The sequence below is a fragment of the Medicago sativa genome, chromosome 4 (assembly GCF_051527215.1).
Source record: "Medicago sativa cultivar Bolivia chromosome 4, Bolivia_mono, whole genome shotgun sequence".
In the NCBI taxonomy this organism is placed as follows: Eukaryota; Viridiplantae; Streptophyta; class Magnoliopsida; order Fabales; family Fabaceae; genus Medicago; species Medicago sativa.
The window spans coordinates 4539924-4554816 of NC_140752.1; the positions used below are offsets into that span (position 1 = coordinate 4539924).

The 14893-nt window shown below is 34.1% G+C and overlaps 1 protein-coding gene across 1 annotated transcript; it reads right to left on the minus strand.

Annotated features, from left to right (window-relative positions):
- Positions 1-3082: 3082 nt before the first annotated feature.
- LOC146925639 (small ribosomal subunit protein uS9-like) lies at positions 3083-6904 on the minus strand. Its single transcript, XM_085758086.1, has 2 exons — positions 6778-6904; positions 3083-3850 (listed from the first exon to the last, which is right to left on the minus strand). Exon 2 carries the CDS (start codon positions 3636-3638, stop codon positions 3216-3218), a length of 423 nt encoding a protein of 140 aa, XP_085614212.1. The 5' UTR covers positions 3639-3850; positions 6778-6904; the 3' UTR covers positions 3083-3215.
- Positions 6905-14893: the final 7989 nt, after the last annotated feature.

Sequence of the window (14893 nt, forward strand, 5' to 3'; positions counted from 1 at the left end):
TTTGTTAGTTTTAAAAGTAATATTTTAGAAGTAGTGTGCAAAGTATTAATTGGAGGGTACAATTGAAAAGAAAAAGTTATTATTGCATTGGAAACTGAAAGTGACATTCATTTTGAAACAAATTTTTTTGGCTAAAGCGACAATCATTTTGAAACGGAGGAAGTAGTATTCATTGAAACTAAATGTTCCCAAATTTTGTGAACATCTGTCATCTGCATAAAACTTCTAAATAATCAAAGCATGCCCGAAAAACAAACAAATTAGGTCAAGTTAAAGGTGGCATTTACCATGGGAAAGGTTAATCCTTTCCCACCATGGGAAAGGTTAGATTTTACGGACAGCTGGCAGTGAAACAGGTTTTTATGAGATTTTTTTGGAGTATTAGTTTGGACAAACAGAATTTTGTGCAAATATTAAACTAACATTTGGATTACACCTCCCCTTTTTACATTCTCAGACCACATAGTCACTTGGTTACATTCTCAGATTTCACCCCCAACACACCTTCAACAACAAGACCGAAAATGCTTGTCCTGCTTTGAAGAACAGATTGAGGCCAGATCTGCATACCCAAGTTGTAAATCCATTTATATATGATTTGGTACAGCTTGTGTAAAACTTATGGAGGAAAATTTTCAATCTGATTGGTCTTTTAAGAATAATTTCGAACTGATTTCTATCTGTTATAAAAAGAAATAATTGGTTTTGGTCTGTTATGAATAATTTCTTTGTTATAAAAGGAAATAATAGATTTTGGTCTTTTATGAATAATTTCTTTGTTATATAATTTCTACCTGTTTTGAGTTACCTATAATGAATTTTGAATTAAAAGTGAATTGTCCATTTCATTGATTTTGTGGTGGATCAAGATTTTTCAATTCAATCACACGAAAGGATGACAACACTTTTTGCTTAGCGAAGAAATTGAAATTTTTGGCCATTTTTGTCACTTTTTTCAGTTGTGATTTCTGAAATTTCGATCTGAGAAGGAATTGAAATTATTGAGAGCATTAAGAGGGTTGAACGAAATTCCTGCTCGTGGCGGCCGAAAAGTTCACAACGGAGGACGGTGATGGTGGCGGTCGGAAATTTCGCGAGAGAGAAGGGTGATGGTGGCGGCTGGAAAGTTGTTGTGAGATGAAGGTGATTGTGGTGGCCGGAAAGTTGTTGGGAGAGGAGGATGGTGTGAGTACGTGAGTGAATAACTCACTTTGAGTGCCTAAAATTGTGTACAAAACCCAATAAATAAAATAACATTTTCCATATATTATGTGGGGTCTAAATTTTTGTAAAATGTCAAAAAACAAAAAGTTAAGAAAAGGTTAAAGGTAAACAATCTCAGCCATTCAATTTTTTTAATAATATATCTATGGCCAATATCAGCCTTTCCCATGGTGGGAAAGGATTAGACCTTCCCATGGTAAATGCCACCCAAGTTAAATGGCATACATTCAGATCAAGCCTAAAAATTGAGCCAAAGATTCGTTCTACATGTATTTTAGTTTGTGCTAAACAGAAGAAAAACTAATTCAACTAATTAATAACATTTATCGCTTACCAAACAGACACTTTTATACTCCTCCCTCAATACATGCTACTCACATACGGATTACAAATATATGATATTAATCATCAATTCTTCCCTTTTTGTGGGTTTGAATAATTTATTTGGGAGTTTGCAGAAAATCCAAAATGTTAACAAATGCCTCTCTTGTAAATTGTGTATCCTTCTATTTGAAAATTGACAAAAATGCTCTTTTAATGACCCTTAAAATTAATACAGTTTGGAAATTAGCCAAATCGGAATATAGAACAGGGTTCAAAGGCACAAAAAAAATTATGTCCCTGTATTGTATCCTTCTAGTATTGAAGGGTCGTAGTTGAAGAAATGTGTCCGTGCAATAAGTTTTGAATTTAGTTGCAGGCAGGTATTCAAGATGAGGAAAAAAATGCTCTCGTGATTGATGTAGATTATACCAACGTACTTAAAAATGGGATTCAGCCCATCACATTAAAATAAGCATTTAGTCACTGCAAATCATGCGACCTGCAAAAGAATGAGTTTGAACCTGAACTACAACTAAACTCGGCTCAAATTCTAAAACATGTGCATTTACTTCTTCAAGTTTACCTTCACAAAACAATATGTATACCCTTTTACCAAGTCTTACAATCAGATTATGCTTAAACACCCATATCATATAACAATGTCGGTTATGATTTTAACACACAATCAACAATGAAGTGGAATTGAATGGAATTCGATAATATCCCTCTTAAATTCAGGGAAATGATTCAAATCCGCAGAAAATAACAGCACACAAACACATTACAAAACAAACAAACAAAAAGACAAACTTACCATTCCATCAATCTGCATTAACGCAAAGCCAAAACTTACCTTAACATCAATCAGCATTCATGCAAAGACGATGACACGTTAATTTTAACAACCATTATAATTCTTTTTCCTTATAAAACAATGCAACATAAGTTAAGTTATCTATGTATACTGACAATTTGACCAGGAACAAGATTGGTTTGAGAAAACAAACAAAAGTGGCATCGGTATAGAACTAAGAGGGTAAAGGGTTTGTAGTTTCCACTAAATAGAACCATCAATGCTCTAGTTATTTGTTCCACTAGAGTATATAAAGATTCTCAATTCAAAACATACTGGTGGAAAACTAAAAACAACCTACGCTTGCAGTAGTCGTGATTTTTACCTTAGCCATAGCTAGGAACACAAGACCAAATGGCAGAAAACAACACAAATAGTATTACAGTAGTCATTAACATAGCTTAACGCCAACCCTAATTCCCTAACATGCTATAGTAAACCATAAACCTATAGACTAAGATACTCCAAACCAAACACTCAATCCATTCAAACTGATACAGTGATATACTGTAATAACATTCGCAACTTCGCAATTGCATTCAAATCAGACCTAGTAACAACCTTCAAACCACACAAGTTGAATTCAAACAGAACAACCAATTCAAACATTTAACACAGAAACATAATCAAATCAAAATGTATATATAAATATAAAATTAAAAAACATTCAGACAAATCGAATTAACCAAAATCTATTATAATTCCATTGAAAATCAACCAAAACTGAATTAAAAAAAGTGCATAACAATTTTAAAGAGTACTGAATAACATGAAAATATCAAATCCAACAACTGAAAGAAAAGACAAAAAAAATCTAACGATAAGATTTCTGGAACCTAGCACGAGCACCACGACCACCAAACTTCTTAGGCTCACAGCGTCTAGGATCAGCAACAAGAAGAGTACGATCATAACGAACAAGAATATCCTTAATCTCTTTCTTACTCTGTTCATCAACAAATTTCTGATAGTAAGCAACCAAAGCCTTAGCAATACTCTGACGAATGGCGTAGATCTGAGAAGTGTGACCTCCTCCCTTCACACGGATCCTCATATCAACGCCGGCGAAACGGTGTCTTCCGAGAAGGAGGATTGGTTCGTATGCCTTGAAACGAAGAATCTCAGGCTCAACCAGTTCGATTGGACAGCCGTTGATCTTGATCAGACCGCGACCTCTCTTGCAGTGGGTTACCGCAACGGCGTTCTTCTTCCGGCCAAAGCATTGCACTTGTTCCATCTTGCTTCGCTTCGCTTCTTTCTCTCCGCCGCAACCAACACCAAGGTTTTGATTTCTAGGGTTTCAAGGAGCATCTCTTTGATCTGTATATATAAGAGCTCCGATAGGGTTTTCTCAAAATACTAAAATGCCCCTCCAACTCCAATTATTTAAAAAACTTAATTATTGGGGAATTAGTCGGGTGAATGGGAGATGAGTCATCACTTTAGTCCCTGCATGTAGAGAAATTGTAAAACAATATGTCAATTTTGCCATCGAGTGCAGAAATTGCAAAACAGTCCCTAAATATAAACTCTATTAGTCAATTTCGTCCTAAGATAGAAGTTCTGCTAATGTTGGAGAGCATGAAGTTATGTCTCAAGGACGAGCACCACGACCACCAAACTCCAATTATTAGGGTTTTCTCAAAATATTGAAATGCCCCTCCAACTCCAATTATTTAAAAAACTTATTTATTTCATTCAAATGTTTTTTTTTAAATTAAATACTTGATTTTTTTTTAGATGAAGGTTATATTTCTTTTTTATCCATAATTTTATTTCGCCTTAACTAAGTAGATTTTTTACCACTCAAGTTTTCTTCGTAACTTAGGGTCTATTTAGCGGCACCATAAATTAATTTATAATGATAACTTATATCCTACAAGTTCAATCGATAAAAAAAAGACTTGTTCTATAATTGACATATTCTTATGAGCTTGAAACTAATTTTTTATCTTAATTTTACTAACTTTTAGAGTTTTTTTATGAGCAAATTTCAATAGCTTAAAACTTATCATTTATTCTCTCAATTTAACTCATGTTAATTTAAAAGATAATACACTACAAATTTAATAACCTGCTTATCTGTTATAAAATCAACTACTATAAAATCAACCACGTTATCAGTTATATGCTAACAACTAGTTTATCAGATACACATTATTTTGTTTATCAAACACAACCATAATCTTTTTCAAATTGATGTAAAACTATTCTTCAAATCAATAATTGAACATCCATTTTTTCTACACTGAATTGAACTCTATGAATCAACTTTTTATATTCAAATCAACAGTCATCTTACCGAACTCTAGAATGATAAATAAGTAATTAAAATAAGTTATTTGGATGAGAGATAATTATTGGTTAGGAGAGAGATAGAGACAAAATCACCAAAGTCACCGAACTCAAAGTCATCGAAGTGTTACCCCACACATACACGCTCCTCACCTTCAGATATGGTTGTTGGTGTGTAGTGATACTTGTTCATGTTCATGTCTATATGTGTGTATACATCTGCTATAATAAGACCTATGAAACCACGTGTCCCTCAAGGGTTTGTTCTTATCAAAATCTTTTTTTAAAAGTATAAAATAATTAAGGCTTAATAGCAATTTTGACCCCTTAAGTATTAAGAAGTTGCGATTTTGGCCCCCTAACTAAATAAAATACAAAATTGCCCCCTAAGTATCGTATCGCCCCTTTTGCAGTTTTGGCCCCTTATGCCAATTTTGACCAAGTCAATGCTGACGTGGCGCCAAATTGATGGAATAGTAAACTAGTTTAAAATATTTACTCATCTGTTTCAAAATAAATGCCGTCTATGGTTTTTACACACATATTAAAAAATGCAATAATTGGAAGAAAGAGAATAGTAATTTTACCAAATTATTCATATCAACTATTGATTTCTTTACTACTACTCCCTCCGGTCCTATTTACAAGAAACAATTTACTTTTTAGATACATTAAATAATTTATGTATTTGGTTTAGGTTCTTGACTAGATACATACATTATTCAATGTATCTAAAAAGTTAACTTTCTCTTGTAAATAGGACCGGAGGGAGTATCATAAATGCAAAATAAAAGTAATATTTTGGGAATAGTGTATATAAGGGTACACTTGGAAATGTGTGATTAATATTTCATTGGAAATCAAAAATGACATTTATTTTGAAACAAATTTTTTTCTCTAAAGTGACATTCATTTTGAAACAGAGGGAATAAAATTTATAGCCTCCCTCTTCCCTCGAGGCTCAAGGTATTCTATAACCTGTGATGAGCTATGGATGAGAAAGTTTTTGATGTTTATAATTAAAGCATAGTATTTGGACACACTAATATATTTGAAAATGATAAAATTAGAAAAGAATAAATGATATATTTTTAAAATGATTAAAAAATTGTATTTTGATATTGATGTGTTTGAATATTGTGCACAAATTATTGTGATTATACAAGTATTTTTCACAATGAAAATACATCAATGAAATCTTTTGACGAAGAGTTTGGTAACTCAAACCATTACCTTTTTTACAGACGAGTCTCACCAATAACTAAAATTTGTTATATTTTATCAAAACTTATTTATTTTAAAACAATTTATTAAATAGGACCTCCATGAAAGTAAATGATTGTTTTTTGGTACAAAAATGCTGATTCATTTTTTTAGGAAATCAAACTAACTCAATGAAATTAACATCCATGAAAATCAAAATTGATACTATAAGAGAAACAGATTTCACTTAGGTGACATTGATGACATTAGTGCATTTTAAATAAAAGAAAGTGATGAATGAATAATTAAAATGAATTATTTAGATGAGAAATAATGATTAATTAAGATAAATATGAACAATGTCACCAAAAACTATATCATCTAAGTGTTATTTAAGAAAAACACGGACCAAAATCTCAAGTTAACACCAGAGCCAAGACAAGTGGGTTGAAAAGTAAAGTGCTCCTTACATGAAATTTTAAGCATGCATTTTCATAAAGTGGAAAATAAAACAAATGAAAAAAATATACATTGACCACTTTTTGATGTACCACTTTTGGTACCACTGGTGACATGTAATTTTTTTTGGTTAAAAAATTGTTCTGAATTGAGTTGTTAATAAATTATTAAAATTTCAAAAAATTGGTCTATCAAATTAAAGAGGAAAAAATTCATTTGTTACCCTCTCTCTCGGACAGCACTTCGGTGCCATTAGGGTGGTAATGGCACCATACCATTGCCCAATCTGGTTTTGACATGTGACACACCTTTATTTAAAAAAAACTGTTGAAAAAGGAAAAAAGATAGAGAAAACAGAACAAGAAGGAGAAGGGAAATCGCTACCAAGAAAGAAAAGAAGAAAAGGGTTGTCGACCCACCACAACCATGAGAGCGTTCTTCGCTGCCGCCTCCGCCACGCCGTCGCCCCATAATATGTCACCCCCATGGGCACACACCTAAATCCAAGGCAATTGAGACAACTAACAGTAAAGCCACTCCATAGTAGTGACCTAAAAAACAAAAAAAAAACCACAATTACAAACGGGGCATCCATACACAACAAAGAACACAAAACATATTGTAATTTGCAGTGAATCCCCGTGGTAAAACGGAAAGAAACAAAACAAGTCCTCCATCTAGACACGTCTTTAATCGAAAATCGCGACGGAAAATTTTGCCAATGACTCGCCAGAGTAGAGGATGAAGCCTTGCTCGATGCCGGAAGCAAAGCAACCAAAGTGAAGAATGGAGGAGGAGAGGTGGAGGAGGCGATGTGAAGAGATGAGAGGTGGAGGACTGTATGTAGCGTTTTCCCCTTTCTGTTTTCTCTCTCTTTTTCCCTTTTTCAACAGTTTTTTTTAAATAAAGGTATGCCACGTGTCAAAACCGGATTGGGCAATGGTATGGTGCCATTACCACCCCAATGGCACTGAAGTGTTTCTCGGACAGCACTTCGGTGCCATTAGGGTGGTAATGGCACCATACCATTGCCCAATCTGGTTTTGACATGTGACACACCTTTATTTAAAAAAAACTGTTGAAAAAGGAAAAAAGATAGAGAAAACAGAACAAGAAGGAGAAGGGAAATCGCTACCAAGAAAGAAAAGAAGAAAAGGGTTGTCGACCCACCACAACCATGAGAGCGTTCTTCGCTGCCGCCTCCGCCACGCCGTCGCCCCATAATATGTCACCCCCATGGGCACACACCTAAATCCAAGGCAATTGAGACAACTAACAGTAAAGCCACTCCATAGTAGTGACCTAAAAAACAAAAAAAAAACCACAATTACAAACGGGGCATCCATACACAACAAAGAACACAAAACATATTGTAATTTGCAGTGAATCCCCGTGGTAAAACGGAAAGAAACAAAACAAGTCCTCCATCTAGACACGTCTTTAATCGAAAATCGCGACGGAAAATTTTGCCAATGACTCGCCAGAGTAGAGGATGAAGCCTTGCTCGATGCCGGAAGCAAAGCAACCAAAGTGAAGAATGGAGGAGGAGAGGTGGAGGAGGCAATGTGAAGAGATGAGAGGTGGAGGACTGTATGTAGCGTTTTCCCCTTTCTGTTTTCTCTCTCTTTTTCCCTTTTTCAACAGTTTTTTTTAAATAAAGGTATGCCACGTGTCAAAACCGGATTGGGCAATGGTATGGTGCCATTACCACCCCAATGGCACTGAAGTGTTGTCCCTATCTCTATTGTGAATCTATTTCTCCTTCATCCCTCTCTCCCTCAACTTCATGAACCACTGATTTCTCCTACATCCACCGCGACGGCCACCGTATTCTCTCAACCTCGTCGTCGTGTTCTCCTCCCTCCATCAACCCTATTGATTTTGCAGGTTCTTTCATTTTCTTCTTCTCTTTCCAACCCTTAGAATCTGAACGCAGATTCAACATATCCTCTTCTTCTTTTTCTTCTTCTTCATTAAATTCTCAATCGACTACGGTCGTTTTGGGTCCTTCAAAAGATGTGGAGTCTATATTGTTGGTGTTGAATCCGAAAATGTTGGGTTTTGAGGTTTTTTTTTGCAACTCATAATTTGATTTTAAACTCAAGGCTTTGGGTTTCAAGGATGTTGGTAATGATGATGTTGATAAACCTAGTGTTGTTGGTGTTGATGGTTATGAATAAGGAAGTTTTTTTAATTGATATTAAATGTGTTTATGATGATGAAGGAGTTGATGATGGTGACGATTAAGGATTTGCCGAGTGTAAACAAAGATATCAAGGATTAATTGAATTTTGTTTATAATCGTAATTAATAAATGAAATGGAAATTAATAAAATTCATCAAAATAAAAAATAAATGGAAATTAATTATATAATTAGATACTCCCTCCGTCCCATATTACTTGACCTAGTTGACTCTGTCACGTATGCCAATGTACAATTTTAAACTTAAATTTCTTTAATAATCTAGTAGAAAAAATTACGAAAATTTGATATTTTGAAAATATTAATCGAGACGAATCTAACAACATCTTATATGCTATATTTTGTTTATATATATTAGTAGAAAAATAGAGTCAAAGCATGGTACATGAATAGTGCAAATATTCTAAATAGGTCAAGTAATATGGGACGGAGGGAGTATTATGCAACATGAAGAAGAGACATGGGAGAACATTAAAATGTGTGAAAACATTAAAATGTGAAGAAGAAAAGGAATGAAGAGAAGAGGAAGGGGATATGATGTTGAGGAATGATGAACAGTTGAGAGGAATGATTTTTATGATGTTGAGGAATGGGATACGATGAACAATGGAGAAGAATAAGGGTAAATTGCAGAAACCTGGATACAGAGAGAGGAAGGGAAGGAGGGAGAGAAGTGGGTGTGAATTTACAAAATTACCCCCAATGTAATTAATAAAAAATGCCACATAGAAAGAGGTACAAGAGTGGTACACCAAGTAGTTGTCAACGTATCACAACTCAAAACAAATTTGTTATGTATTCTCAACCATTTAATTTTAAATGTTACATCATTTTAGTTAATTCATACTTACGTAAGCTAGCGAAACTCTTACACAAAATCAATAATATTCTTATTTTTATTTTTTTAGTTGTGTTTTTGGTACACTTAATATTTTCTTAGTTCTAATAAGCAATAATGTTTGACCTTAAATTATTTTTAAAGGAAAGGGGCAGCATAAGCGGTTCAAATGAAAAAAGCAAAGTATGATTAAGACTTGCTAACAAAATTTCTGCATTCACTTCATATATGCTAAATCATCATTTGCCATCATAATCCAGGCTTCCATACATAACCACAAATCCACAACCCTTTGTCGATAAATGTCTCCTCTTGTTTTATATAGTTTTGGTGCTTCTTGTCTAGTATGTTTTGAAACATAATATTTAGTCATGAATAGAGCACTTTATAGACCCAAGGTAATTGCTTTACGAAGAAAAAAATAATATTTAAAGGGTGTAATGAATTAGGATTTGTAAGAGATTCTAAAACACTTTTCTTGATATATTTTTTTTGTATTATTCAATTAAAAGTTTTATAGATACAAATAATTTAGTAGTATTCAATTAAAATTAACAAGATTTTTTTTAAAAGGGCCATAAAAGCCAGTAGTATTTCAATTGAGATTTTTACAATTTCAAAAAAAAAATATACTAGTATTTAAAAGTTTACAAATGTTGATGAATTGTTTTTCTTTTTAAACAACAAATTTTATTAAACAACCAGATCCTTGTTCAAGACGAACAGAGACTGGTAAAATTGAGAATACAAACAAAAGGCGTCGTATATAGGCGGGACACCTGAAAATACAAACAAATGTAGATGGATTGTTTAATGAGTGAATAACATCACAATCCTTGAAATTGTAACTTCACTCAAATATGCCACCTAAACTTAGCGAAATGACAAAAAAAATATTGAAGTTGTTACCCTCTATTAGTTTTCATTGTTTAAGGGTATGACATGGTCGTTGTGCAATGCTGTCATTCTTCCATGAATCGTATCATACAAATTTTAAATCTTCTCTGACTTCGCATGAATCAATTCATACTCAGCTTAAATCGTATCAATCTTCATCCTGGGATTTTTGAATCGATTCAAATCCTCCTTGATACGTATCAATCTTCATGTCTTCTTGATCTTTCCAGTTTTGTCTTACTCTGTTTGAATCGATTCACCCTTTTTAGTGAATTGACTCATGCCGTTTTATTTGTGCGAAAATTGGCACTTGGCCTCTCCCTCTATATATACTCGCCTCTTCAAAATCCCTAAATCATTGAATCATTTGCATCTATTCTCTCTAGAATCTCAAAACCTCATTCTTCATACATTCACATGATTAAACACTTTTTCTTTGAATCACTTTGATTTGTGAGGCCTAGAATCACTAGGGTGCTAATAGGGATTATAAGTTGGTTCTCTCAAGGAAATTGGTTGGGCTTAATCAAGGTTTCGAAGCGAATTGAATAATCTCATTCCACCTCCAAAGGGCTTGGGGGTTCTTTCTAATTGTTCTTGAAGTCGAAGGGGGTCTAATTACCGGACGTAACAAAGAAGAACTTGAGTGAATAGTTCGAAGGATTGCACGAGTACATTGAAGATTCGAAGATTCAAGAAGCACCAAATTCAAGGGTTACTTGAAGTTTGGGGGAGTGGTTACATAGGGGTTGTAAAACTAGGTTGTTTGAAGGAACTCTTGTAATCATCTTGTAATTCAACATTGATATTAGTGAATGACCTTGGTGGAGACGTATTTCACCAAGAAGAGTGGATTGACCCGAAGAGAGGACGAAAGGGGAACCACTATAAAAATTCGGTGTCGCTCTCTTTCCCTTTCTCTCTTTACTTTCCATTAATTGATAATTTGAATTGTGTTTAACCTTGATTAATTGTTCTAGGAAAATTGCTTTTGAAACTTAACCTAATTCATTGATTTGAGATTTATTTTACTCATAGATCAATTAGACTCAAGTGCAATACAAATTATCAATTTGTTAATTGCTTGTTAATTATTAATTAGTTTGTTTTGAATATTGGTTTGGATCGTGTTTATTAGGATTTGCACTTTGTGAACTTGGTTAATAATTGATTGTGAATTGAATTTACTTAGAATCTCTCAATTCTTGTGTGAAATTCAATTCCACTTTGTCTTAATCTTTTTGTTGTTATTATGAAAGTTCTAACTCGTTCCAATAATCATAAACACTTAAACGCTTTTCGCAAAACTCGAAATATTTTCAAAAGGCGCTATTCACCCCCCTCTAGCTATACCTTATAAGCCATATGGACCAACATGCATTAAATTGGATATTGCTAAAATTTATGACAATTTAGAGTCGGACTTTGTGGAAAATACTCTTAAAGTTATGGGGTTCCCTTTTAAGATCATTAAGCTTATTATGAGTTGTACTACTTCTGTGTCTTTCTCTATTTTGATTAATGGCCAACCTACTGAAAATTTTAGCCCTCATAGGGGCATCAAACAAGGAGTTCCTTTGCCCCTTATATTTTTATAATCTGTGCAAAGGTTTTATCTGCATTATTTCTAAAAAATAGCAAGACGAGGATATTCATGGAATTTTCATTGCTACTAATGCCCCTGTGTTGACTCATTTACTTTATGCGGATGACAACATTCTATTTTGTAAAGAAAATGCGAAGGAAGCAAAGTGTATTAAGGATTGCCTAGGCAAGTATCAACAGGCTTATGGTCAAAGAATTAATTTGGACACGTGTGAAATGGTGTTTAGTCCCAACACTAGGAGGGACTATATCCAAAGTTTTCAACATCATCCCACTATCAAAATCAGCACTAGCATTCACGAATATTTGGGGCCCCTGCTCAATTTAACAGATCCAAGAGACAAGACTCCGGCTTCATTATGGACAGAGTTTGGAAGAAAAAAACTTAGGGGATGGAAGGAAAATTATCTTTCTTTTGAGGGCAAAGCGATGTTAATCAGAGTTGTAGCCCAAGTTACACCAGTTTATATCATGAGTTGTTTTCTGCTCCCGCAAGGCATTTATGAACAAATAGAGTGAGCTGTTTGTAATTTATGGTGGGGTGTAATGATACTCACAATAAAATGCATTGGGTTAATAAGGAAACATTGTTTAAGCCTAAAGCTGAAGGAGGTATGGGGTTCAGAATTCTCAGTTATTTCAATCAAGTTATGTTAGCTAAACAAGTATTGAGAATTCACACTAATCCCGAGACCCTCCTTGCTAAATGTTAAAAGGCAAAATACTTTTCTCATTCAGATATTCTAAAGGCCAGTCCGGGGAATAGGCCAAGTTATACTTTGAGAAGTATCCAGAAGGCTACATAGGTCATCAATAGAGGAGGTTGTTAGAGGGTTGGTAATGGTCAAAATATTAATATTTGGGAAGATAGATGGCTACCTTTCCAATTTGAGTTTAAAGTCATCACCCATGATATTGGTGACCCCAATATAATTCTGGTTAGGGACCTATTGGAAAGGGAATCACCTAGTTAGAACAGAGACCTAATAGATACTATGTTCCTTCCTATATATGCCATTCAAATTGAGTAATTACCTTTAATCTCTAAGGATATTGGGGATGAGCTTATGTGGATGTTTGAAAAACATGGCAATTACATAGTGAAGAGTGTAACACCCCGTTTTTCCAACATAAAAATTTCATAATAAAAATCAGAGTAATTCAACTTAAATGGAATGTCACATTCTTTTTCTAAAAACATAAACTGAATAAATAAATATTTATCCTTCAAAATCCAATATCATATTATTTTAAACTTCGCAGCGGAATAATTTCAACAACTTAAATAATCTTTGGCACAAGGGCCTCAATATAAAATCTCATAAAACTTAGTTCAACATCAATTCTTGAAAGATTCATAAAGTAATACGTAAGGAACGGAAAGTAAAGACATAATCCCATCCCGTTACATATCAGAGCACCTAAGACACACTTGTGAGGAGTCCACTCACGACCGCAACTAATCTTGGTTACCTGCAAGTTACACATAGGAAGAGCAACATTTTCAAGCAAAGGGGTGAGATTTCACCAACAACAATATTAAGCATATAATTCATTAATCACATTTAACAACTTAAACTTCATTAACTAGTATTATTAATCTTCCTACATTAGCCATAAACTTCATCTTATATTATCATAATAAATAATCATAAACATGATATATCATCTTAATCATGACATCATATATCACCTTAATCATAACATCATATATATCATCATAAATATCACGAACATCATCACATATCATCATTAGTAAACATGTAGCATCTTATCATAAATCACATAACATCATATCATAAATCACATAGCATCTTATCATAAACAACTTCATAATCAATCATCATAAGCATCATAATCATTCATAAAGCACTTCATTAATAGTTCATCAACTTGACATCTTAACATCTTAACAACTCGACAACTTGACATCTTGTTGGATATTTGTATGTTGGCTTCACTTTTGCCTAAAACAAATATTCACTTCAGATGTGGAACACAATGTTCCAACATCAAGAGTTGTTCTGTACGTTCTGGGCTTGACCTATGTTTACGCACGCGCTTGCTTGATTGAAGGAATCCACACCAGCATGTGTTGGTATGAACCGTGTGCAATTATGAAGAGATCAGAACATATGTGATTTCTTAAGGAATTGTTGAAATGACTTAGGAAAGTATTTTTAACGTGACTTTTAATAAGCCTACTTTATAGGAGTTTCTCTATCCGTCCATATTGCTTAATGAAGAAGTCACTGATCCGATCTGAAGCATGATTGAAGGAATGACACGCCTTGCTTCAGTATATAAAGGAGGCTGTAAGACCTGAATTTCATTCAAGACATTGGTTTACAAAATAGAGTTTTTGTTCAGGTTTTGAGTCTTATATCTTGTGAGCTTTTCGTGTATCATCTTGATGCATGTTTAGGACCGTACTTTGAGTTGTAATACTGTGCACTACTCCGAAGCTTTTAAGCAAGGAGGTAGGTAGATTGTGAACTGCATCCAAGCTTTTAAGTAAGGTTGTAAGTTGTTATTTTTGAGGGTAACCTCATTTGAATTGAGTCTGTAATTTGGGAATCACAGGGGATTGTGATCTGTTGTAATGGATTGAGATGAGATCTCAGATCTAGGAGTTCGTAGGTTGAAGTCTAGTTGGGGTAGGTCCTAGGTCTTAAGTGCAAACGTGGTTTGCTGAGAGCTTTTGATACGGACTGCACTAGTGGATTTCTTTCCTGGCTTGGTAGCCCCCAGAGTAGGTGACGTTGCACCGAACTGGGTTAACAATTTCTCTGTGCCTCTTTTCTTTCTTGTCCGTTATTCTGTTTTTATTATATTTGTGATTGTTAGCTTAATGTTCTAAACATCTTATACAACATCTATTTACTGTGTCCTGTGTTGGAACATCGTTTGGAACATCGTAAGTCTAACGTGCCAGAATTTTAATTGGCATCAGAGCAGACACCCTGCCTATTATTGGGTGAGATCCAGAGG